Genomic DNA, 25,425 nt, shown 5'->3' with positions numbered 1-25,425 from the left:
ACACCAAGGATAAGAAACTACTCTTTATTTTAGACGACTTCATAAAATTGTTTTCACCCGTCCCCACTTCTTGCCTTTCATCCCCTTGTTTCAGTTGAAAAGTCTTGAAAGAGGTGAAGGAAAACCAGAAGGTAAACTTTGTAGCACTTAAGAAAGTGCTTCCCCCAAATGCAGCTAATCATTTCCACAGATGGGGCATTCTGCAGAACAGTCTTCCAGAAGTGGTGCTAGGATGTCATGGGGTAAGGGAGTCAGGGGCTAAGATGTTGTCTTTAGCAGAAATTCTCAAAAGAGTCCTTAATAGTCTAAGGTGGGTTGATCTCCAAGAGAAAAGGGATATGGAATGTTCCCTAAGCTTTCTTGAGCAATCTTTTTTTTTTTTCACAGAACACATCAGAAGCAGTTTGGAGTGTGCTGGTAATACACATTTTTGAGATGGAAGTTAGAAAGCCTGATCTGTTCATATTTTTCCCCCTCCCATTCTTTGCTAACGCCAGCAATAGAGTAATTCTGGAATCCAGACCACCAGTCATATTCAGAAGGGACAGGTTTATCAAGGGTGGAATGGAAAGAACCAGCTACCTCCTCCTTTTTAAATTTTTACATTTTTCTTTAAACCTCCCTATCGTCCCCATCTAAGTTAAGCAATATGTATACTTCCTGCCTTAAGCAATCCAGTTGGGTGCTACTTCCCTCCTTTTGTGACAGAGCAACTAATTCATCACTACCTAAGGAGACAGTGCTACCAAGGCAAGATCACGGGCTGCCGGAATTTGTAAAATAATACCCAAGACACACAGAAAGCAACATACTCAGAGGAGGACAGCCGTAAAGAAATTACATGGATGCATTAGCCAAGCGATACTTTTCCGAGCACTGGTCAAATCACCAGAACAGTTAAAGCATTTTTTGTGAATACCTCAGGCCTGAGTACTGGCCCCTTGGCTTGAGATGTGGCTAGATTTTCCTGAGAAAGTCACTCATCTTAGACTATTTCATTGGTTCAGTTTGTTCAGTCTCATCCAGGCCTGGGCAAAGCTCTGGCACTGACCTGCAGCGAACTCCTGATTCCTAAAAGAGTCTGGCCATATCAAAGGCTGTAAAACAAGCTCCACGGCTATCAGCTAATTAAACTGGCATTCAGCACCATCTGCTGACAGGGTGAGGCAAAGGGTAAGGTTCGTATCTTGGATCTTTCCAAGCGGGGCATGTTCGATGATGACTAGAGAAAAGGATTAGTTGCTAGCTGGATCTGAGCTCAGGCTTGGGCATAGAGGGAACTGGTTTGGGAGTGGGAGGGGTTCCCTGAGCTCGGGTTCAGACTACAAGGGTTTCACTCAAGGAAGGGTATGATGTGGGCGTAAAACCATTCTTCAGACAGTTGAAGATGGTCACCTTCAAGAGCCAGGAACACCAGCTGTCCGGCCTTGTCCATTGCCTTTAGCCCCAGGCGGTCCTGTAGAGGATAAGGCCATAATTAAGAAGCTTAATGGTTTCACAGTAAAATCATTAATGTTAACGAGATATTCTCAAAAATGCAGTATTTTCTCTTGAGTATTAAAATTTAGGTAAATGAAATGCAAATAAGGATACTTCCCTCCCATTTTTTCCCCTGAATATTAAAAACGTGTTTTTGATGGCTGTTCCTCTCCTTGCTTGAAGCCTTGGGTGGTAGGGTTTTGGTCCACTGTGTATCTAAGCTGATCGGTCTTCTCTCAGGACACCATGGGGATGGGCGGTGGTCCATTACTGTCTTCTGATTTTTATGGAGTCAAGCAATTGGGAAAAAAGTTACGTGCCATTGAGGTTGTTCTATACAGACTTTTATACTCTGCTTTCTGGAAAGTCTCCCAAAGCTTCCGGAGGACCACCTACAAGTGGGCAAGCCATGGACAAAACCGCCTCAAAATGTCAACTGGGACTGAGCCAAAGATGGGAGAACATTAGCTAGAGAACTTAAAACATACCCAACTCTTAGATAACAAAACTCAGACACTTCAACATTCGGCAGCTGGATAAGTCATGACAGCTGGGTTGTTGAACAAGTGTGGCTGGGAAGATGAGCAGTTAGGATGGTGCCAGAATGCTGCTCCTGCTGTTCAGTCTCTCAGTCGTGTCCAACTGAGACCCCGTGGACTGCAGCATGCCAGGCGTCCCTATTCACCAACTCCCAGAGTTTACCCAAACTCATGTCCATTGAGTCAGTGATGCCATCCAGCCACCTCATCCTCTGTCCCCTTCTCCTGCCCTCAATCTTTGCCAACATCAGGGTCTTTTCAAATGAGTCAGCTCTTTGCATCAGGTGGCCAAAGTACTGCAGTTTCAGCTTCAACATCAGTCCTTCCAATGAACACTCAGGACTGATCTTTAGTATGGACTGGTTGGATCTCCTTGCTGTCCAAGGGACTCTCATGAGTCTTCTCCAACACCACAGTTCAAAAGCATCAAACCACCAATTTGAGTTTCATGACAAGTTCTTAATTGTAGCTTGCAAAACTCTTAACAGACCCTAGCTTCCTTTTACCTCACCCGCAGCAGAGCACCAGAGGCAGGAGAAAAGCCAAGAGATGACAGTTGGCCTCTGAAATTACTTGGGATCTGAATAGAAGGCAAGTGGTTCAGATGTATCATTTCTGCACTTTAGGAAAAGTATCTCCAAGATAAAAGCCTGAGAATGTGGGAGACTCCAGAACTGGGAGTGGTGAAAAGCTGCTTGAGAAAAAAGCCTACCCTGAACAAAATTCATAGCTCTGTTCCTCCCAGTCTCCTGCAGGAGGAGCTTTCCCCTGTCAGTGCCTGGTTTAACAGCATCTATTGATATTAGTGTTTTGAAGTAACAGCCCTCCATATTTTCTCATGTGGGGGCTCTTTGGATTTGTGATGGACTGTGCCTCAGCAAAGGAAGCCAGTTCTAACCCTGTTATCAGAAGGAGTTAGAGATATGTTCCTTGCCCAGGCCTGAAAACACGAGGAACAGGTCCTTTAACCTTCAGGATGGAGACTTCAGTAAACCAGTGCCTGATAAGCTGGTGCCAGAATCAGCAGCCTAACGAGTCTTGCCCACAGCACCTGCTGTGCTGGAGTGTACAGGACCAGGTATGTCACCAAAGCACCTAGCAGCTCCCAGAACTGAGCTGACAAGGACGGCACCTCCCCTCCCCAGTTACCTGTGTGTATAGGGTGCTCTCCTGTAAGGGAATGGTCTCCTTGGCTTGGCCACTTCTGTAAAATCCAAACCACTACAGGAGAGGAGGAAGAAAGGAGGTCAGATCAGATACACACGCACATCGCCAACTACTTCAAGACTGGCTAGTAGCTAAGACTACTGACGAACAACTCCCTAAGACTGCAGCAAGGAGGGGCAACAAAGCATGTCTTGAGTCATTTCTTCTTAAGGGTGGATCCTGAGGTGTGAGTTAATCATTCCGAAGAGCTTTCCAGTTCCCTAGAATTGCTGCTTCCTACAGTTACTGAGCACCTACTCTGAAAATCCTTGTGCGGTATAAACATTCCAAGATGAATTTATGTATACAGTCCCTACTTTTAAGCAGCTCTGGTCCAATGCACAGACACAACTAATTGTTTAGCATGGAAGTCAGCAAACTTTTCCATAATAAACACAAAATAATTCAGGCTTTAAGGGGCCACGTGGTTGCAACTACTAAATACTGCCATTGTAATACAAAAGCCACGAGCCAGTATTTTTTAAATGAATATGGCTGCATTCTTTTTTTCCTCTGTCTCTGCCCACCAGCTCCCAGCTGCATCCCAGCATGGCATGCGGGATCCTGGCCAGGCATCAAACCCACGTCCCCTGCAGTGGAAGCTTGGAGTCTTAACCAGTGGACTGCCAGGGAAGTCTCAATATGGCTGCATTCTAATGAAACTATTTATAGACACTGAAATTTGTAACTCATGTAATTTTCACATTATCAAAGTTTTTTACTTTTTTCTACCATTTAAAAACAAAAACCATTTTCCTTCGTGGGCCATACAAAAGCAGGTGCAGGGTGGATTCAGCCCATAGGCTGTGGTGTGCTCTGACACAGTGTGATGAACACTGATATGATAGAGGCTGATAATTCTTAAGAGGGAGCAAATTCTGCCTAGAAGAGGGGTGGCTTTCTGGATGGAGGAAATGACATCTGAGCTGAACAGGAGCCTGTCAGGTGGAGAAGCCCAGGGAAGGGCATTTTAGAGACTAAAGCATGAACAAAGGAACACAAGAAACCCGGGCCGGGAGCAGGGCATTTCCAGTAGCGCAATATGACTTGGTCCAAGAGGGGATGAAGGGATCATGAAGTAAGATTAGGTTGGAAAGAAATCAAAGCCAAGTCAAGGCTGAACGTGAATGTGAACCTCAGGGAGTTACAGATTTTGGACTGGTGCTGCTGAACCTTTTCTGGATCACAGATCTCTGAAAATCTGATAAAAAATTTCCAGACCCTTCCTCAGAGAATGCAACTTCAGCTTACCCTTGAACAACATGGGTGTGAACTGCTTGGGTCCACTTATATGTGGGTTTTGTTCAGTACTGTGGATGCTGAGGGACAACTGTAAGTTATATGTAGATTTCTGACTGTGCAAAGCACCAGCGTCCCTAACCCCTATGTTGTTCAAGGGTCAACTGTATATAAGTTTGCAAACAGTTTTGGGTTGTGGGGGGTTACAACCCTGAGTGTCCCATTTATAGACCTCAGAACCCCTGCTCTACACAAATGTGGGTGGAAGGGACTGACAATTCTTCCAAGCAGGCAGCTGTGGGGTTTTTTTTATTTGTTTTTTTAAAATTGATTTATTTATTTGGCTACATTGGGTCTTGGTTGCAGCATGTGGGATCTTAGTTCCCTGACCAGGGACTGAAGCTGCATCCCCTGCATTGGGAGAACAGAGTTTTAACCCCTGAACCACCAGGGAAGTCCTCAGGCAGCTATGTTTTAATGCCATTTTCTCTGCCAGTCTCCTGGCATGTTGTGGCCTAAGAAGCGTCTCACCTCAGAATCCACAGGGTCCACAATGGTATCATTGAGGAATTTCACCATCACAAACTTCTTGAGGGCCATCAGGTTTTTCTTGTAGGACTCATTGACACCCTGGAGGAAAAGTCAATAGTAAGACCGTGGGGACATTACCATCAGATTCTAGCCAGGGAATTAAAAGTTTGCAGTGCTCTGGTCTGCGTGACCCTGGGTTTCTTCTCCATGGTAATGGGCTGCTTTTCTCGCTTCCTGCCCAGAACACACTAGGTACAGCCTTTTTCTTAACATGCTATCTGATTGACAATGCTCCCAGCAACCATGGCGGACAGATGGCCACCATGAATCTCTCACTGCACTCCACAGGTCTCCATCACATAGGTTAAAGGCTTCTAGCCAGAGAAAGCCAAGGCAAAATAAGAAACTGCGAACTCTGAGTGGTTCTGCCATACTATTCTGTTCCCATCGCCCCCCTCTTCAAATTCTGTTTTTGTTTGTTTGTTTTAAACCTCCAGATACGCCAATAAAAACTGAGCCAGAATCTCCCAACCCATGTTCATCTCTGGGACGCACTCAGTGCCCTGTGCAGTCTCTCTTCTTAAGTAAATCACTCTTCTGAAAAAATACGACCCCAAAGCGATCCACTGGAAAGGCTTCCCTCAGTAAGGCAGCAGTTGAGTTTCCTGCCAGCCAGCACCTATTGAGTTCACCCCGCTGCTTCAACACTAGGCAACAGGAAGAATCCACAGGAAGAAAGCCAAATGAATTTCAGCCTCCCTAAAGCGACTTAGCAGCAGCAGCAGCAGCAGAAGGAACTGAACCTCATAAGCACCGCCTCCCCCAACACAGAACTTCCGGTTTCCTGGGTTCTGCCTGGGATATTTGGACAGTCACTGCTCATCTGTTTATAACGTCCCTAACAGGAAAGGGAATGCACAATTATGGTAGCCTGGCTTGGGTCCTTACTCTCTCTTGATTAATATCTGCCAGGAAGATGCTGTGGTTGCGGTATATGTCCTCCCTGATGGGGTCGTGCCAGTATTCTGCTTGCACCAGGCTGCGGGAGAAAAAAAAATAAAGGTGACCAAGCGGCACACTAGTCAGTATGCCTGGGGCTGGCCCTGGGCACAGGCCACCAAGAGACCGAAGGGGCAGAAGACCAGAGCCTTCTGTTCCTGCTGCCTGATCCCTTTTTCCTTAGCATTTCCTATGCTCCTTCCTTCTTGTCCTTGAGACCTAGCTTAAATATCTTTTCTTCAAAGACCATTCTGGCCAAACTAGGCACCTCCTCCACTGCTGTCCATCACTGCATCTTGTTTCTGCCACAGCCTTAGCTGGTACTAAGGGGGGTCTAGTTCCCTGATCAGGGATCGAACCCAGGCTCCCTTGCATTGGGAACTCAGAGTCTTAACCACTGGACCATCAGGGAAGTCCCTGGGCTATCTTATTTTGAACTTCCAGGATCTCTCTCTTACTCTTTAATGATTGGTTTTATTTGAATTCTTTTCTAGAGTCATGGATGATCTCTTTCTCTCTGAAGATAATAATATAGGCTTTTTTTTTGTTTAAGGTTTCCTTCAGCTTCTTGAATTGCCATCTGTTTCTTCCAAGTCCCTTTTTACTTTTTGTTGTTTTGATCTATCTTCTATTTTGGAAGCTTTCCTCAGATGTCTGATGGAGGGGTGGGTGGCGGTCCTTGGCTCACTGTTCATATTTAAACAAGAGCTTCCCTGATAGCTCAGTTGGTAAAGAATCTGCCTGCAATGCAGGAGACCCTGGTTCAATTCCTGGGTGGGGAAGATCGGCTGGAGAAGGGATAGACTACCCACTCCAGATTTCTTGGGCTTCCCTTGTGGTTCAGCTGGTTAAGAATCCGCCTGCAATGCGGGAGACCTAGGTTCAATCCCTGGGTTGGGAAGATCCCCTGGAGACAGGAAAGGCTCCCCACTCCAATATTCTGGCCTGGAGAATTCCATGGACTGTATTGTTCATGGGGTTGCAAAGAGTCAGACACAACTGAGCCACTTTCACTTTCACTGAGCTGAATGGAAGTTCTTCACACAGTTGGAAGTTCTTCACACAGTTCAGTTCAGTCGCTCAGTCATGTCCAACTCTTTGCGACCCCATGAACTGACGCATGCCAGGCCTCCCTGTCCATCACCAACTCCCGGAGTCTACCCAAACCCATGTCCATTGAGTTGGTGATGCCATCCAACCATCTCATCCTCTGTTGTCCCCTTCTCCTCCTGCCCCCAATCCCTCCCAGCATCCGGGTCTTTTCAAATGAGTCAGCTCTTCGCATGAGGTGGCCAAAATACTGGAGTTTCAGCTTCAACATGAGTCCTTTCAATGAACACCCAGGACTGATCTTTAGAATGGACTGGTTGGATCTCCTTGCAGTCCAAGGGACTCTCAAGAGTCTTCTCCAACACCACAGTTCAAAAGCATCAATTCTTCGGCGCTCAGCTTTCTTCACAGTCCAACTCTCACGTCCATACATGACCACTGAAAAAACCATAGCCTTGACTAGACGGATCTTTGTTGACAAAGTAATGTCTCTGCATTTTAATATGCTGTCTAGGTTGGTCATAACTTTCCTTCCAAGGAGTAAGTGTCTTTTAATTTAGACAGCTATCTACTGGTGGTTCCACTACGTGCTAGTCAAAAGGAGTCCTGATTTGTTGGAGGATTGCAAAACATCAACCTGCAGATCTCTCTGGGACCAATCAGTTTTTTCAGGGAGGGATCCATCAAACTTCTGCCAAGGAGGAATAACCTGGCTGCTATCATTCTGGGAATCAAACAGGAGGAGGTGGGTTTTCACTATGGTATCTTATCACCATCCTGTGTTTATTATCACAAAGTCTGGTACTTCTTGAGTTAAACTGCTCCAGAAAATAAATTTGGCTTCTCTTGTCAGGGTTGGGGACGAGCAGTCACTTGGACATACACTTAAGGGATTCGGGGAGTCTGATCACTGTTTCTACAGATTTTCAACAAAGAGTCTCATGCACTTACTCTACCAAAGTATCTTAGATGTCAAATTCCTGAGTCTTTCTGAGATTATAAAAAGTGAACTGGTCCCTTCTTGTCAGTGTTTCCTTCAACAGACATAAAGGTTTCAGAATTTTCTGCTCTGCTAAAACAGTTATCACTCATTCATCTGCTTTCTTTCAAAAAACATACTGACATCTTTTTCATCATCTCTTCTCTCCTCTCTGTTCTCTTTGCCCTTGTGAGTTTATCACAGTTTATTCTTTTAGCTTCCCTGGTCGCTCAGAGGTTATAGTGTCTGCCTGCAACGCCAAAGACTCTGGTTCGACCCCTGGGTCGGGAACATCCCCTGGAGAAGGGAATGGCAACCCACTCGAGTATTCTTGCCTGGAGAATCCCATGGACAGAGGAGCCTGGTGGGCTACAGTCCACGGGGTCGCAAAGAGTCGGACACGACTGAGCACTCTTGCCACGTTGTTGCCATTCTTTTGCTTTGTTGTTGTTTAGTCACTAAGTCATGTCTGATTCCTCTGTGACCCCATGGATTGTAGCTCATCAGGCTCCTCTGTCCAAGGGATTCTCCAGGCAAGAATACTCGAGTGGGTTGCCATGCCCTCCTCCAGGGGATCTCCCTGACCCAGGGATCAAACCCAGTCTCTTACGTCTCCTGCATTGGCAGGCAGGCTCTTTACCACTAGCGCCACCTGGGAAGCCCCATAACCATACTAGTTGATCCCAAATCTCAGCTATCACCCAGAATATTCTAGACCTACTAAATCCAAATTTCTAGGGATGAAGCTCTGGAATTCATTTTTAATGAATTTCCCAGGGGGTCTGACATATAATTTAGCTTTGGGAACAACTGAAGGACAACATACTCCAAAAGTAATTCTGAATATGTTTAAATACCCAAACATATGTAGTTGAGGACACTGATGTAAGAGGTTAACCCTTTGCTGCTGACAATATAAAGAATCTGTCCTTCAAATATTAACAGTAGTTTCTTAGCTTGAGTAATTTCTATAGGTTTGTTTTTTTTTTAAAGATGAAAATGTATTGTTGTAATTACATTCTTCTTATATAGAAGAATGTCCTCCCTTTCTTTAAATTACTATTAGAGCAGCTTTAGATTTACAATAAAATGAAGCAGATAGTATAAAGATATTCACAATCATTTGAATATCATTTAAATATCACTAGCAACTACTCCTAGAATCACGGTTAGCATGCAAGTCCGAGTGATATCATCATGCGGTGACAGTTCTGCATCCTTCTCGGCCAACCGTACATACCATTCCTGTATAGCTTTGTTGTAAGCCCCAGCGTTCAGTGTTTTTCTGATGAAGTCACAGATGTGTGAGCTTTCTCCTGGGCACCGAGGGAGTCCAAAAACACCTACAGCAGCAGAAGACAAATACCCATGCCTTTAATAATCATGTCCTGAATACCTACTATGTGCAGGGCATTGAGAGAAACAAAAAAACCAGCAATAGATCCTGATTTCATTCATTCATTTCTTAAGGAAATAATGTCTTTGGAATTAATACTCTAACCGGCTCCCTCCTCCTCCGGTGTTCCCTCTCCTTTCTGCCTCAGGCCCTTTGCACCCACTCCCCTCTGAAGGATGTGCCTCTCTCACTGCTTCAACAGGGGGCCTCATTCTCATCTCTTGGGTCTTGGCTTAGAGAAGTCATATCTGAGAACCCTAACTCAAGCAGTTCTCAACCCCTGTTCCTCCCCCAACCCAGTTATACCTGCGTCCTCATCAATAACATTTTGCGGGGTACCAGACATACCAATTCTAAGCATATATTGGCAATAATTAATTTAATCCTTACAATCACCCTGTGGAGTAGAAATCATTATTTAGAGCATATTACAGATAGGAAACTTTTAAATGGAGAAGTTAGATACTTTGAGGTTAGACAGTAAGTGATGGAGCCAAGATATGAACATGAGCATTCTGGTTCCAGCGGCCAGGCCTTTCACAAATATAACCACTGTTCTTCCATTATTGTATTTTTTTCTTTATCACAGTTACTGCTATCTGTATTTATTTTGTTTGCTTACTTGTTTCGTGTCTACTCTCCCCTACTAGGATGGAAGTTTCATGAAGACAGAAACCTTATCGGTCTTGTTTTGAGGTTTTCAATAAATATTCATGGAATCAATGAATGAATGATAAAGCTGTTTCTACCAATGTGCATCTGAATAAAACATATACTTTTAAAAAGTATTTTCCTACCTGTTATTTTATTTCCTCCTCTGAAAAATTCCCGTAAGATGGGCAGCGTCTTATTTTAGCTTCTTTCTGTGAGAGGGACCCTACGATACCAAATTACTTGCCCAATTAACACTTAATTGGATGAATTCAATTTACTGATTATAAGGGGAATCCTGCTCCTACACTCAACCAGCTTAACAGCTAAATCCATCAGAACAGAAATAAAGTTCTACCCCAAGACACATCTGCCCCAAAAGTTTATTAATTCTATCTAAATAGCAAACCTGTTGGGGTGTTTTTTTTTTTGAAAGATTTAATCTCTGCTGTTAATTTTACAGACAAAAAAAGTCTAGACACTATTCACTGCCTAAGCCCCAATTCAATATGACACCACTCACGTCACAACAGGAAAGGTTGTTGGACTTGCCAAACTCCTCAACCACTGCCTGCTACACGGCTGCAACCATCTCAACTGCAGGAAATCACGTCAATTATATTAGAGAAAAGTAGGCAGTAATGTAATGACTCCCCTGTGTTCCAGGTGTCTGGAATCCGGTTTTGTCATCACTGCTGGCTAGTTTGTTATAGCTTAGCAAAACAGGGTTTGGGGGAGGATGGCTGACTTCTTGTACAAATAGAGATGCTGGAATATTCTAGGTAAAAAGGACAAAGCTACCTTGATGTTGTCCCCCAACTGAGATGAGGTTGACCATGGGAGGTGATGGGCATCTCTGAGCCACTGCCCGCCTGGAGGAAAAAAAAGGGATTGTCAGTTTCCACTGTCAGATGGAAATAGATCGTCAATAATCAACTCCCCAGGGGAGTCTGGGGGAGAATGGGTACATATATATGTATGGCTGAGTCCCTTCACTGTTCACCGGAAACTCACATTATCTGCTAATCAACTATACCTCAATACAAAATTAAAAGTTAAAAAAAAAAAAACTTCCCAGATTAAGTTACTTAATCTGTGGTTCCCCAAAGCCACAAAGTTTCAGGATTTATTTTCCTCTGATACAGCCAAACACAAATCTTTATTCCTTCAGAGAAAATAAATTAAGTTCCACAGAGCTTCTTTCAAGGGGCTATTTTAGAAGAGTTTCCCATCCAAGGTAGATGAAGATTCCAGAAACACTAAACGGATAGATCTACCTGCATTAAAGGGCAAACAGTCAGTTTCACGTGATACGATATATAAGTGGTATGATATAACAGAAAGGGACTTACAGAAACTGGCCTCCCTGGGAGAATCCCATAGCATTGTAGCCTTGCTGCAATTTAGGATCCTTAGCAAGAATCTGACACACTGTTGTTACTTGGGAGTTGACATTCAAAAAGAAGCTGTTCTCCACATCCTAAAAGAGAAATCAAAGGACGGGGCTGAACACAAGCACTGGCACCTTCTCTAAGAGGCAAACTTGTTTAGGTTGGTACCCTCATAAGCCACTCAAGAACTTAAGTATCATTGTATGGTCTTCTGCTAAAAATGCAAGGTAATGCATTTTAATATTACATTCTACGAAATCAGTCAGCAAACCTTCAAAGGAACTGAACGGTGAAGCGCCTCACCTCTCTGAGAGTCTTCCCAATCTCTAAAGACAAGACGTGAATTCCAGGTATTTTCTTCTCAACCATTTTTTTAATAGCACCCATACTTAAGGGATTACAACAGCTGTCTCCTAGACAACAAAGACAATCATGGAAACTTATGAGTAACACAACATTATTTAACTTTTTAAAACTTTGTACTTCAAAAGCATTAATGAAAATATGCAAAGTCAACACAGAGAAGAAAATATTTGCAAAACATACTTAATAAGCATTTAATATCTGAAATATACAAAGAACTCTACGAGTCAGCAAGAAGATAATCTAATTAAAATAGGAAAAGGACTTGAACAGACATCTCTTCAAAGAAGATATACAAATGGCCAACAAGCACATGAAATTATGTTCAACATCACTGATCATTAAGGAAATGCACATCAAAATCACAATGAGGTACCAATGCAAACCTACTAAGATGCCTTTAAAGCCTTCAATATTTTTTTTAATTAACTTATTTAAAAATGGAAAATAACAGACTTACCTGGTGGTCCAGTAGTTAAGAATCCACCTGCCAATGCAGGGGACGTGGTCCTAGAAGACTCCACATGCCACAGGGAACTAAGCCTGTGTGCCACAACTACTGAGCCCACTCACCCCAGAGCCCCTGCACCACAAGAGGAGCCACCGCAACGAGAAACCCATACACTGCGACCAGAGAAAGCCCTCACACAGCAACGAAGACCCAGTGCAGCCAAAATAAAAAATAAATGTAAAAAACTTTTTTTTCGTGTGTGTGTGCAGTTAATTATGAAGAGACCTTGTCCGCCTTGTCAGATAAGTTTAACGTTTTCGTTTGAGGCATGAAGAAGAAAAGGGTTTCTGTTCTCCAGCAGTGAGCCTTAGCGTCAGCCATTAGTTTAAGAAAAATGAAGGAAAAATTGTGCAATTTTTTGTTTCGTGAGCACATTAGTGCTTCGCCTTTGGCCGCGGCCGTGGCCGTCTTGCCGTTTTCAGACTTGGGAGACGATGTGGCTGTTGTAATTGCTGATCCTGTGAGAATGTGAAACTGGATAATATATGAAACGCAAAATAAAAAGAAATCATCCAAAGCAAAAAAAAAAAAACTTTTAAATAGAAAATAACAAGTGTTGGCAAAGACAGGGAGAAACAGGAACTCTTCACATTGCTGGTGGAAACTGTGAAAACAATTGGATGGTTCCTCAAAAAGTTAAATACACAATGACCATTTGATCCATTAATTTCAATTCTAAATACATAACCAAGAAAAGGGAAAACATATGTCCCTACAGAGCCCTGTACAAGAATATTTAAAGCAGCATTATCTGTAATAGCTAAAGGTGGGAAACACTCAAAAGTCCATCAATGGATGACTGGATAAACAAATTATGGTAGATATATACAAGCAAATACTATTCTGCCATAAAAAGGAACAAAGTATTGAAACATGCTACAACATGGATGAACCTCAAAAATGTTATTTTAAGTGAAATAAGCCAGAAATGAAAGCTTACATACTGTATAGTTCCTTTTATATGACACATCCAGAACAGGCACATCCACTGAAACAGAAAGCAGACTGAACATTTCCTGGGGTGATGGGAAGACGGGGTGAAGAGTGATTCCTTAAAATGGGGCACACATGTTTTCTGCGGTGATGAAAAAGTTTTGAAACTAGAGAGAAGTGGTGGTTGCACAACATGAATACACTAAATGCCACTGAACTTATGCTTTAACATGGTTAAGTGTATGTTACATGAATTTCACCTCAACGACAACAAAAAGAACAACATTTTTTGCTCCGCTCATGTTGTTAACAAGTAATAACTTCAAAATCCCAACACGGTATCATAGGAACCCCAAATTCACAATTGAAAATAAGCAGAGGTGCGTGTTCTCTTATCATCTAGAGCATCTGCGGCTCACAGGCCCCAAGGCACCTTGAAATCTTCTCTCTCTTTAGGGCCAGGACTAGAGCAAGACAAGTAAAGAAAGCTCAGGTAAGTGCTGACGCTGAGCTCACATTCTGCACTTTTTTTTCTTCCTGTTTCAGGGAACCAAGAACTAAGAATAGGAAGCAAAGTGACTGACTGCTGAGTAGGATAAGTGGACTAAGATCATTTTCCATTTTGAACTTAATCTTTCCATTTTCAACCTGAAAGCTAAACTTAAAAATTCGTTTTTAAAGAAGGAAAAGAGCTCGAGCATGTTCTATTTCTCACACTGAACTATAATCACGGGTTACTTAGGTGGCTTCCAAATAGACTGTGCTCTGGGAGAACACAGAGCTCTCATGCTCTCTCTTAACTCCACTGCAGTAGCCTGAGGCCCTGGCACAGACCCTTGAAAGAACAATCTCTACTTACTGACTCTAATTCCTCTCTGAACATTTTTCTTTCACCTATTCCAATAAGGTTCTCACTCTCACCACTCCCCTAAAAGTGGTTTAATCAAGGTCATTACTGATCTTCCCATTGTTAAATCCAATAACCAATTCTTAGCCCTCATCTTAGTTGACCTATCACCAACATTTCACAGTTTGCTATCCCTTCCTCTTGAAACATTTTCACGTGGTTTCCAAGACATTGCACTCTCTTGACTCCACCTTCTCCCTAGCTGTTCTATCTCTGTCTCCTTTGCTAGTTCCTCTCCATCCCCTTGGGGGCTTCCCTGGTGGCTTAAGGGTAAAGAATCTGGTTTGATCCCTGGGTAGGGAAGATCCCCTGGAGAAGGAAATGGCAACCCACTCCAGTATTCTTGCCTGGAGAATTCCATGGACAGAGGAGCCTGGTGGGCTACAGTCCACAGGCTCAAAAAAGTCAGACATGACTGAAGCGACTTAGCACACATGCATTCCATCTCTACATCCTCCAGATGCTGGGAATGCCTCAGAGCTCGGTCTTTCGACCTCTTTCCTCTTCTGAATATCGTCACTCCCTAGGTGATCTTGTCCAGTCTCACGGCTTTAAATACTAGCCATATGCCAAAGGTTCCCAACTTAATCCTCCAGCCTGTATCTGTCTCAAGACTCCAAACTCCAAATGCCTCTACATCTCCTGAATATGTAACAAACATCTCAAATTTAGTAAGTCCCAAAGCACATCCTTGATTTTCACCCTACAGGCTCCCCCATTTTGGTAAAATGACAACCTCATCCTTCTCGTTGTCCAGGCCATGGAATCATCCTTGACTCCTTTCTCACGCCATATATAATCTGTTAGCAAATCCTACTGGTTCTATCTTCAAACTGTTTCCAAATGTTGACTACTTTCCAACATCTCCCCTTTTACTATACTTTTTCAAGTCACCGTCACCTCATTTCAGTTCAGTTCAGTCGCTCAGTCATGTCTGACTCTTTGTGACCCCATGGACTGCAGCACGCCAGGCGTCCCTGTCGATCACCAACTCCCAGAGTTTACTCACTCATGTCCATTGAGTCGGTGATGCCATTCAACCATCTCATCCTCTGTCGTCCCCTTCTCCTCCCACCTTCAATCTTTCCCAGCATCTTGTTTAGATTATTGCAAAAGCTTTCTAACTTTTTTCCCTGCAAAGGTCCATGACCTCCTACAATCTAGTCTCAATATAGCAACTTGTCTTTGTTCTGTCACTCAGTTGTGTCTGACTCTTTTTGACCCCATGGACTGCAGCATGCCAGGCTTCCCTATCCTTCACCACCTCCCGGAGCTTGTTCAAACTCATGTCCATTGAGTTGCTGATGCCATCCAACCATCTCATCCTCTGTCGTCCCCTTCTCCTCCCACCTTCAATCATTCCCAGCATCAGGGAATATAGGAACTAGAGTGCTTTTAAAATGCAAATCAGATCATGTCACTCATCTGCTCAAAACTCACAACAATGTCCCATCTCTTCTAGCCAAAGTTCCTACAGTAGCCTTAGTAGCCCCAACAACATATGCAGGCCATCCTCCTACCCCTATTTTCTTCTGACTCACTGCGTTTCAGCTACACTGACCTGAGTGTTGCTCCTTGAACACACTAGACATACTAGATATACTTCTGCCTCATGGCTTTGCATTTGCTGATCTTTCCACCATATACTCACATGGCATCTTCTCTCATGGACTTCAGGCCTTTGCTCAGATAATCACTTTTTCAGTAAATCCTGACTTTGCTCTATGAAACTGCAAGCCCTCACTTGCACTCTCTATCCTCCCCCTCCCCTGCTTTATTTTCCTCCATTGCACGAATCACCATTTGACATATGTTTATTTATCGTTTGTCTCTTCCACTGGGAAGTTCTAAAAGAGCAAAGAATTTAGTCTGTTTAGTTTACTGTATCCTCAGGATCCAGTAGGTAGTCAATAGCTACGCGTCAAAAGTATAAACGAATTACAGGTGCCTAAGAAATCTCTGTTCAATGCATGAATGAACAAAAGGATGGAGATACCGCGGTCGCGCAGGCACAACCCTGCCTTCCCGAGCGAGAGTCGGATGCTGCACCCTGACGCCACTGCCGTGAGATTAAACCAGGACACCGCGTAAAACCCTACCGCAGTGCACAGCCTGCTGTGAGCGCTTACCAAAAGACAGCTCCTTCCTCATCATCTCCCTTTCCAATGCAGGATAACCCCTAAATCCTAAAACGTGGAGCCAGTCCGGTCCTGTGTGACCACGGTCCCCGCCCTCCACACTTGCACTTTGCAGACGCGAACCCAGGCTCGGAGAGGGAAAGGGTCGCGAAACCTTTTTGACTCTCTTCTCACTCCCTCCTTCACTCACCCATCCCATGCCAGATCACCAGCGGCAGGGGAGCCGGCGGGTCGAGATGCCCCAGCGCCAGGGAAGCGCAGGAACCCAGCAGGAAAGCGAGAGCCAAGAGCCACAAGCAGCTGGACGACGCCATCTTGACTCTATCACGTGACCGCGCTCCCCTGGCCCCGGCCTCTATGCAGGCGCGGGCGCGAGGGCGGCCGCGGCCGCGGGCGCATCGCATCCGCCACACCTCCGTCTGGGTTGCCCCGGTCCGACGGGCGTCTCTCCTGGCTAGTTACCCCAGTAGACTGCTCGCCATCAGAAATCAAACGCGTGCCAACATATTCTCAGTGCTTCCTGTGCATCAAGCACTGTTCTAAGCGCTTTACATCTGGTAACTGCTTTAATTCCCATCACGCCCAAATACCCTTCTCCCCATTTTACAGGTCAGGACACTTGAGGCACTGAGAATGTGGGTTAGTAACCAATGTCACAGAGATAGTACGTTGGTGGATCCAAAGGCTTTGCTCTTACCCTTGCATCGCCCTGCCTTTGGAAGAAAAGTACTTTGTGAAAGAGAAGGAAGAAAGAAAAAAGAGCTGACTCAGCTCTTTGTCAGAAATTGAAGGAGAGTTATAATTTCCAGGGCTAATCATAGCAGTGTGGTGTTTGCTATCGTGAAGGAAAGATAGAACTTCAAAAGGCAAAGATAAAATGCCAGAGAAGGACTGGTATAAGCTAAGATAGAGAGGGAAGGTACATGTTTTCTAGAAGTGTCACAACTTCCAGATTGACAAGAGCGTATAATGGATGTAAGCATGGTGGGAAAAGCCACTGCCATTTTCTGGTATAATCTCAAAAGCTGAATTATGGTAGGAACCTCTCATCCACCATTTCCCACTTTTCATTTGCCTCTAGATTAGTAATCTCAATCCTTGCCCGCAAAAGAAAAAAATGATTTTTTTCAGCAAAACTTTGAAATTGTTTAAATGGAGAGTTTAAGTGAATTAAAGTGTATCCATTATATAATGGAAAATTGTGAGGTGGATTTTATTAAAGGATAGGTAAATTTGTATATGTGGTGCTGGTTGTTTAGTCTCTTAAGTCATGTCTGACTCTTTCGCAACCCCATGGACTGCAGCCTCCCAGCCTCCTCTGTCCCTAGGGTTCTCCAGGCAGGAATAGGGGAGTGGGTTGCCATACTCTCCTCCAGGGGATCTTCCCCACCCAGCGATCGACCCTACCTCTCTTGCATTGGCGGGAGAGTTCTTTACAACTAGCACCACCCGGGAAGCCCAAAGTTGTATATAGTGACATGGGAAAATGTTTTTGATCTATTTTAAAGGAAAAACTAGGAACTGTATTTTTACAGGAAATATATATGTTGTTCTGAGGGGCAACTACTGAGTCCCATGCTCTGCAACCAGGGAAGCTGTGGCAACACTCAGGGCAAATAGAGAAAGCCACAAGCAGCAACAAAGACCCAGTGCAATCAAAAATAAATAAATAATAAAAAAATTTTTTTTAAAAGAAGTATTTATATTGTGATGGATATACCACTCCATCTTTACTGAAAATTGTTGGATTGTCCACATGAAATTGGTGAACATTATGATATGTAAAACCTAGCTTAATAAAGCTGTTCTTCCAACATCTGTATATTCACATATTTCTCCTGATTTTGACTGAAAGGCTGAAGCACTGACAAGCAAAAAGAAAGAAAATAAATATATACAAAGATCAGGAAGCTGTCAAAAGTGACATCTGGGGGATGGTATTATGTCAACTGAAAAAAAGTGCACAACGTAAGAGCTGTGATGTGAGTTTTATTGGGGGCAAAGTGAGGACTATAGCCCAGAGATAATTTCTCAGAGAGCTCTGAGGATCTGCTCCAAAGAGGTTAAGGGGCAGATGTCAGTGTATAATGTGATTTTGGTGAAGCAAGAGACCTGCAATCAAGTGCTTATTTTGGCAGAGGGTTGCTGCTTTTCGCTATAAGGTAGCTGCTGGTCAGGAGGAGCAGATGCTTCTGTTGAGGATTTTAGTGCTTTCCTGGGCATGAGAAGATGCAAGAATTGGGGCTCATAAAATCTCCTGAAAATCTCTGACTACCTGGAGGCCTGTTCTGCCAGTTGTTTCCAGAGCCCACTGTGCTTCATTCCCGATCTCCAGCCTGAACTCCCTTCAGGGGATGTTGAAGGTCAGAGACTGAAGGCTAGTGACTTCATGCTTGTAGAGCCACACAACGAGCGACAGTCTTCAGTTGCCAATTATAAGGCACTTTCATTTTGTGTTTTATACGCTTCTGTATGGTTTTAATTTTTATAGGAAGGATATATAACTTATGTTTCCCCCAGTTTTATTGAAATATAGCTACAACATTGTGTTAGTTTGAGGTATCCAACATAATGAATATGTATAATAGATACATAACTTTTATAATCAGTAAAAGATATATATGTACATTAAAAATTATTGTGTTTCTCGGTTAAGGCAATGAAATAAAGCTTTCTCATAGACTCTGTTTCCACCAATACCCAAGAAAGTTTTAAAAGTTAAAATTTCATCCACAGCACGCAAAGAGTAACAGCTTAATATCTTAAATGTCAACAAGTGGCAGTCAAGGAAAGATATAGAAGATTCTGGTCTGGAGCATTCCATCAATACTCATACTGCTAAAACTCAAAATCCTAGAAATTAACACATACATATATGCACATATATCCTGAGAGAAAAGTAAGTGGCTTCCTTATCTTTTATCTCTTCTCTCCGGAGATGTGAAAATGGCTGCTGAGGAGAAGAAGGTGGAGTGAGAAGTGGAGAATAGACTAAGTCTTTAGGTAGCAGTGAAGACTCCAGGAAAGCCTAGTGAATCAGGGGAGGCTCTTTCCCATAGTAGAGTGAATTCTGAAGTAGACCCTTGAAACCTCAGAAGTGACTGCAGAATATTTGTATTCTAACAAAGACTGCATCCTACCTCCCCTAAGTTCTGCACCCTCCTCTCCTTCAAACTAGCTTATAAGTCATAGAAAAATAACAGCCTCAAATTGCTGTTCCTTAGGAAAATCAAACCAGTTTAAGATCAAGTAGGAAGGAATTCAAGAGGCAAATAGAGAATCAGAAAAAACCACTCCAAGTGCTTTCAGCACTAAAATAATCTAAAAAGAAAATAAACTCAGTAGGCAAAACTCAAAAATGAGACAATAAAACAACTGAAAGAGATGGACAGAGAAATCGCACATCTGATAAAGTAGAGACCAAAACAGTGTCATTAAAGAACTAATAAATACATTAAAACAGCAAGGAACAGAAAAGACATGGCTGGAAGTTGAATTATCGATGTGGAAAAAGGCTTGAAATAATTATAATAAAGGCAAATGGAAAAACACCAAGAGATTAAAACAATCAGAGAGAAGCTACTAGATATGGAAGACAGAAGTTGTTGGTGTCCTCAGAGTTAAGAACTCTTAATGGAATAAGAAGTATTAAAAAATATAAGAACAGAAGTTCCTCTAAAATGATGTTAGTCTGTAGCTTGAAAGGTCCAATATTTGATACAGAATATTTAACCCTGAGATGTATTTCAGTTATTTTATTGAAATTCAGACATCCAGGCAGAAAAAAAAGGCAAATCATCTCTAAGGAAAAAAGTCAGACTGTCCTCAGATATCTCAACAGCAACATTCAGAGACAGAAGACAGTGGAGCAGTTCTGATAGGTTTCTGAAAGGGTTCTGAAAGGACAAATCTGTGATCTAAGAATTGTAAACCCAGTCAAGATGTCATTCAAAAGTAAAGGTATTGGGCAGTTCCCACAAATATAAAAGAACTTATAGAAAAGAGAAATACTTAGAGTGAAATTCAGTCAGTTAAGAAATAGGGCAAAATCAATAACCTCAGATATGCAGATGACACCACCTTTATGGCAGAAAGTGAAGAGGAACTAAAAAGCCTCTTGATGAAAGTGAAAGAGGAGAGCGAAAAAGTTGGCTTAAAGCTCAGCATTCAGAAAACTAAGATCATGGCATCTGGTCCCATCACTTCATGGCAAATAGATGGGGAAACAGTGGAAACAGTGTCAGACTTTAATTTTGGGGGCTCCAAAATCACTGCAGATGGTGACTGCAGCCATGAAATTAAAAGACACTTACTCCTTGGAAGGAAAGTTATGACCAACCTAGATAGCATATTCAAAAGCAGAGACATTACTTTGCCAACAAATATCCGTCTAGTCAAGGCTATGGTTTTTCCAGTGGTCATGTATGGATGTGAGAGTTGGACTGTGAAGAAAGCTGAGTGCCAAAGAATTGATGCTTTTGAACTGTGGTGTTGGAGAAGACTCTTGAGAGTCCCTTGGACTGCAAGGAGATCCAACCAGTCCATTCTAAAGGAGATCAGCCCTGGTGTTCATTGGAAGGACTGATGCTGAAGCTGAAACTCCAATACTTTGGCCACCTCATGCGAAGAGTTGACTCACTGGAAAAGACCCTGATGCTGGTAGGGATTGGGGCAGGAGGAGAAGGGGATGACAGAGGATGAGATGGCTGGATGGCATCACCGACTCGATGGACATGAGTTTGAGTAAACTCCGGGAGTTGGTGATGGACAGGGAGGCCTGGCGTGCTGCGATTCATGGGGTCGCAAAGAGTCGGACATGACTGAGCGACTGAACTGAACTGAACTGAAGATTTTAAGAATTGAGGATCAACTGATTTTAATTTAAAACATGTTTTTTGAAAACAACAGAATAACAATATCAAAACCACTTTTTCTAAACTTAAATTGATATTTTAAGAAATGATAGCTCTTGTAGTGAATAAACCCTTATTTGATGTCTAGCTTTTCTTCTAGTTTTTTAAAATTCTGTTAAATTCAACTAAGTTTGAATTTAACACATGTTAATCTTTAAATATGGACTTCCCTGGTGGCTCAGACGGTAAAGCATCTGCCTGCAAAGAAATTTTTAAATAGCACATAAATTATGATGCCATTTTAAAAAATTAGATATATCATTTACATTCCTATTTATCTATCATTCTATCTGTAATAAAGCATGCAAAGATATTTAGAATGAAGTTAGCCAAATGTTAATAGTGGTTATTTTTGATGATGAGTTTTGAGGGATTTAAAATATTTTTCTTTTGTGTGTATGTGTTTTGCATTGCTTAAATTCTTTATCATGAAAATGTATTTTTTATAAGAACAACAGCATAATTTTTCTTAAAGCAAATTGAAAAAATTTCAACACTTCTTCCTAGTTTTCAGGATATGGTTGATCCTTTTGCTTTCAAAAAACAAAAAACCCAAACCATCTTTCCAAACGTATCTCCCTCTAATCTTGAATTAACTGGTCTGATCTACTAGAGATATTGCCTGAAAATCCCTTCTCTGCTCCTTTTCCAACATCATTTATAGCATCTTGAATGGGCTCATCATCTTTATTCCAGGCAAATACAGTCCATCCCACAAAGCTCAACCTCTTGTCTGTCTCTTCCATTGATCTCTTCAGAGTTTATTCCCTGCCCAAGCAGTTTTTAATCAAATAGTTCAAAGTATCCGTGTAGAGAAGTACTAGCAGAGTTCTTACTTCCTTTGGATTTGGTTTTAAGAGGAACCATTTAGTATGAGACAAAGTTCTTTCAATTTAAGTCAATTCCAGATTGTTATTCTAATAAGTAGCTTCTGATGCTTATTAATAGTATAATAGGAAGTGAGAGCTTGCAAAGTCTGAATTCCCATGTAGCTTCAAAGAATACTGAAAGTTAATAAGATACATATACATTCCCTAATTAGGCAGGGAACAATGAGAACTTGGAGAAGTATCTGAACACTCATAAATTTCAATTCTCTGTTTTTGCAGATAAATGAAAGCACTTTTCATAGATTGTTAAAATTTGGTAAAGTTGCTTGCCATTAAAAAACATGATTATTGATGACCAGGATCTAGACACCCACTGACTTTTAAATAAAATTAACAGAGATTTCAAGTGCCCACATATTATAATTCTATAAGTAATAGTTGTAGAACCAAGTAACATGATTAGATCCTTAGTGATAGAAATATATCCGTATAGCATCAAAACTTTGTAGCTCAAAAGGAAGCTTTCCATGTATCAGGATCTTATGGATCTTTAATTTTTGTTTCCCAAGCCTTTTTCACTTTGTCTAGTCTTATACTTCTATCTTTTTTATCCGATGTCATATAGATCTTTGTTAGATTCGATTTTCATTTTGCAGAAGTTTTATGGAAGTGTATCTATGAGTATTTTTTTCACATAGAGTATATGATGTTACCCATTTTGCATTCTACTTGTTTCTTATTTTGCCCTCACATTCAGCTGGCAGTTTGGCTAGGTACAGAATTCTGACAAAGACTCCTTGACAAAACTTTAGACAGGCTACTCTGAGTCCTCTTTTTGACTCTTCTTCACCCTTGGGCTCTTGCCTAGCCCAGTTTTAGCAATCATCCTGCTGAGTTAGTTTAGCAAGACTTGCCCCATTCTTAGTATCTCATCACCATTAATACCTCATGAAGTTACTGATTCCCTACCCTTAATATCTAAGTCCTTGGCCTGCTCTTAGCAAAAATCCTATTGTGGGACTTCCCTGGTGGTCCAGTGGCTAAGACTCAGTTCCCATTGCAGGGGGCCTGGATTCAATCCCTAGTCAGGGAGCTAGATCCCACATGTTGTCACTAAGATCCAGCACAGCCAAATAAATAAAACAAACAAACAAACAAAAATTATGTTTCGTGCTATGGATGCTATGTCGCTTCAGTCATGTCCAACTCTTTGCAACCATATGGACTGTAGCCTGCCAGGCTCCTCTGCCCATGGGATTCTCCAGGCAAGAATACTGGAGTAGGTTGCCATGTCCTTCTCCAGAGAATCTTCCTGATCCAGAGATTAAACTCACATCTCTTACATTACCTGCATTGGCAGGTGGGTTCTTTACCCGCTGAGCCATAGAATCCTATTACACATGTTTATCAAGAATCCCCCTACCTTTCAAGTCTCTCCCCTTAGTAACTTCCATTCACTGACCCCCCTCACTTTGCTCTTCCAGCTGTCTTTGTTGTATTCGAAAATGAGTTTTAGTGAAATTTAGTTTCACTGCCATGTTGCAATGGTACTAAATAAAATCTGTCTTTATACAGCCTTTAATTAGTATCTGGCTCAATTTCTTCTTAACAATTCTAGGTTCAAACAATTATTCCCTCACAATGACATTCATTGCTAATGATGACAAGTCTCATTTCTTTATACAAGAACTTGTTTTGTTTGTTTGCTTCTTTGCCTCTTTAGATACCTGGTTGCCCATGCACATTCTTATATAGAGAGTTAGCTTGAATTTCCTCTGCATGTGTGTTTTCCCAGGAGACCTATCCCTTAACTTTGGGCTCTAAGTGAACAAGAAGTGAAGATCATATCATCATGCAGTCTTCTTCGAAGGTTCCTGGGGAGGAGGTGATCTCTGATTCCCCCTTCAGATCAGATCCTTGTGGTGGAGAAGGGGCTTGCGTAACTCAATGAAGCTATGACCCACACGGTGCAGGGCCACTCACGATGGATGGGTCATAGTGAAGAGTTCTAACAAAACATGGTCCACTAGGGGAGGCAATGGCAACCACTCCAGTATTCTTGCTGCAAGAACCCCATTCTCAGTATGAAAAGTCCAAAAGATATGACAACAGAAGATGAGCCCCCCCAGGTCAGAAGGTGTCCAATATGCTACTAGGGAAGAGCAGAGGGCAATTACAAATAACTCCAGAAAGAATGAAGTGGCTGGGCCGAAGTGGAAATGACCTCAGCTGTGGATGTGTCTGGTGGCGACAGTCCGATGCTATAAAGAACATTATTGCACAGGAACCTGGAAAGTTAGGTCCATGAATGAAGGTAAATTGGATAATATGGTTAGATAGCGTCACTGACTCAGTGGACAAGAATTTGAGCAAACTCTGGGAGATAGACAGTGAAGGACAGAGGAGCCTGGTGTGCTGCAGTCCACGAGGTCACAAAGAGTCAGACATGACCTAGAGACTGAACAACAACGAAATAACAAAAATACTGAATTGTTTCTAACTGAAGTTGCTTTCCCACTCCCTGCCCCTTGGTTCCTTTTATACAAGATCTACTTTTTGTCCAGTAAACTATTCTCTCTAGGAACCTGCTCCAGTTAAATCCCCACTGCCTTCAAAGACCAGGTATACTGTGATTAGCAGACAATTCCTTAAAAGAAAGGGGTTAGGTTCTTCCTTTGATGACTGGCTGTGTCGGACTGTCTGTTGGAAATTCACCAGTGGAGTTCAGGTTACTGCCAGCCAATGAAAGTCATTCAGATGAGATTTAGAAAGCAAACGAGAAGTGGAAGCTATATATTGTTGTTTCTTCACCAGCAAGCAGCAGGAAGACAAGAGGTTTTGCAGTAGTCTCCATGTAGTTCCCCACGCCTCCGTGCCGCTTGCAGGAGTAATCATTGCAGTTCCTAAAACTTTTGACTCTTTGAAAGCCAGTGACAGTTCTGAGAACAAAGGACGACTTACTCTGAGCTCCACCTCTCCAGCTCTTCTAATGGTTTGAGACAAAAACTATTTCCCTGAGATAAATTCCTTCCTGCTTGAAACATCTAAAATAGTTTCTGTTTCCCTGACTGACTTCCAACTGAAACAGTGATATGACAAGGAGGGCTGCGAAGATAAATATGCTTTAAGACAAAATTGGCTAGAGAAGGTCCCATGTGGTGAAGGCAGGAGGTGTCAGCTCTGAGAAGAGAGAAGCCAGGATTGAATGTCGGGGGCTCACAGCAAAGAACAAAGGGACCAACCCTCCAGAAGAAAGCACCTGGGGGGCTGCTTTTAAACTGTGAAGACACATCCTTGTTTACTACTATCTCCCTGGTGCATAGCACATGCTTGACACAGAACTAGTCTATGATAAACATGTCTAATAAAT

The 25,425-nt window shown here is 42.5% G+C and overlaps 1 protein-coding gene and 1 non-coding gene across 2 annotated transcripts; one reads left to right on the top strand and one right to left on the bottom strand.

The window, feature by feature from the left end:
- Window positions 1-8: 8 nt before the first annotated feature.
- On the bottom strand, window positions 9-16,707 carry PPT1 (palmitoyl-protein thioesterase 1). The gene is made up of 9 exons (XM_027537692.1): window positions 16,503-16,707; window positions 11,764-11,873; window positions 11,422-11,549; window positions 10,871-10,941; window positions 9,263-9,365; window positions 5,943-6,033; window positions 4,995-5,093; window positions 3,168-3,239; window positions 9-1,456 (listed from the first exon to the last, which is right to left on the bottom strand). The coding sequence occupies exons 1-9, from the start codon at window positions 16,624-16,626 to the stop codon at window positions 1,334-1,336; spliced, it is 921 nt and encodes a 306-aa protein (XP_027393493.1). The 5' UTR covers window positions 16,627-16,707; the 3' UTR covers window positions 9-1,333.
- On the top strand, window positions 1,635-1,781 carry LOC113890624. Its single transcript, XR_003510581.1, has one exon. It is a non-coding gene; the product is annotated as a small nucleolar RNA SNORA79 (small nucleolar RNA).
- Window positions 16,708-25,425: the final 8,718 nt, after the last annotated feature.

This window comes from Bos indicus x Bos taurus, chromosome 3, assembly GCF_003369695.1.
Source record: "Bos indicus x Bos taurus breed Angus x Brahman F1 hybrid chromosome 3, Bos_hybrid_MaternalHap_v2.0, whole genome shotgun sequence".
NCBI lineage: Eukaryota > Metazoa > Chordata > Mammalia > Artiodactyla > Bovidae > Bos > Bos indicus x Bos taurus.
The sequence above is the reverse complement of the archived record's forward strand: the minus strand, read 5'-3'. Positions and strand labels throughout refer to the sequence as shown.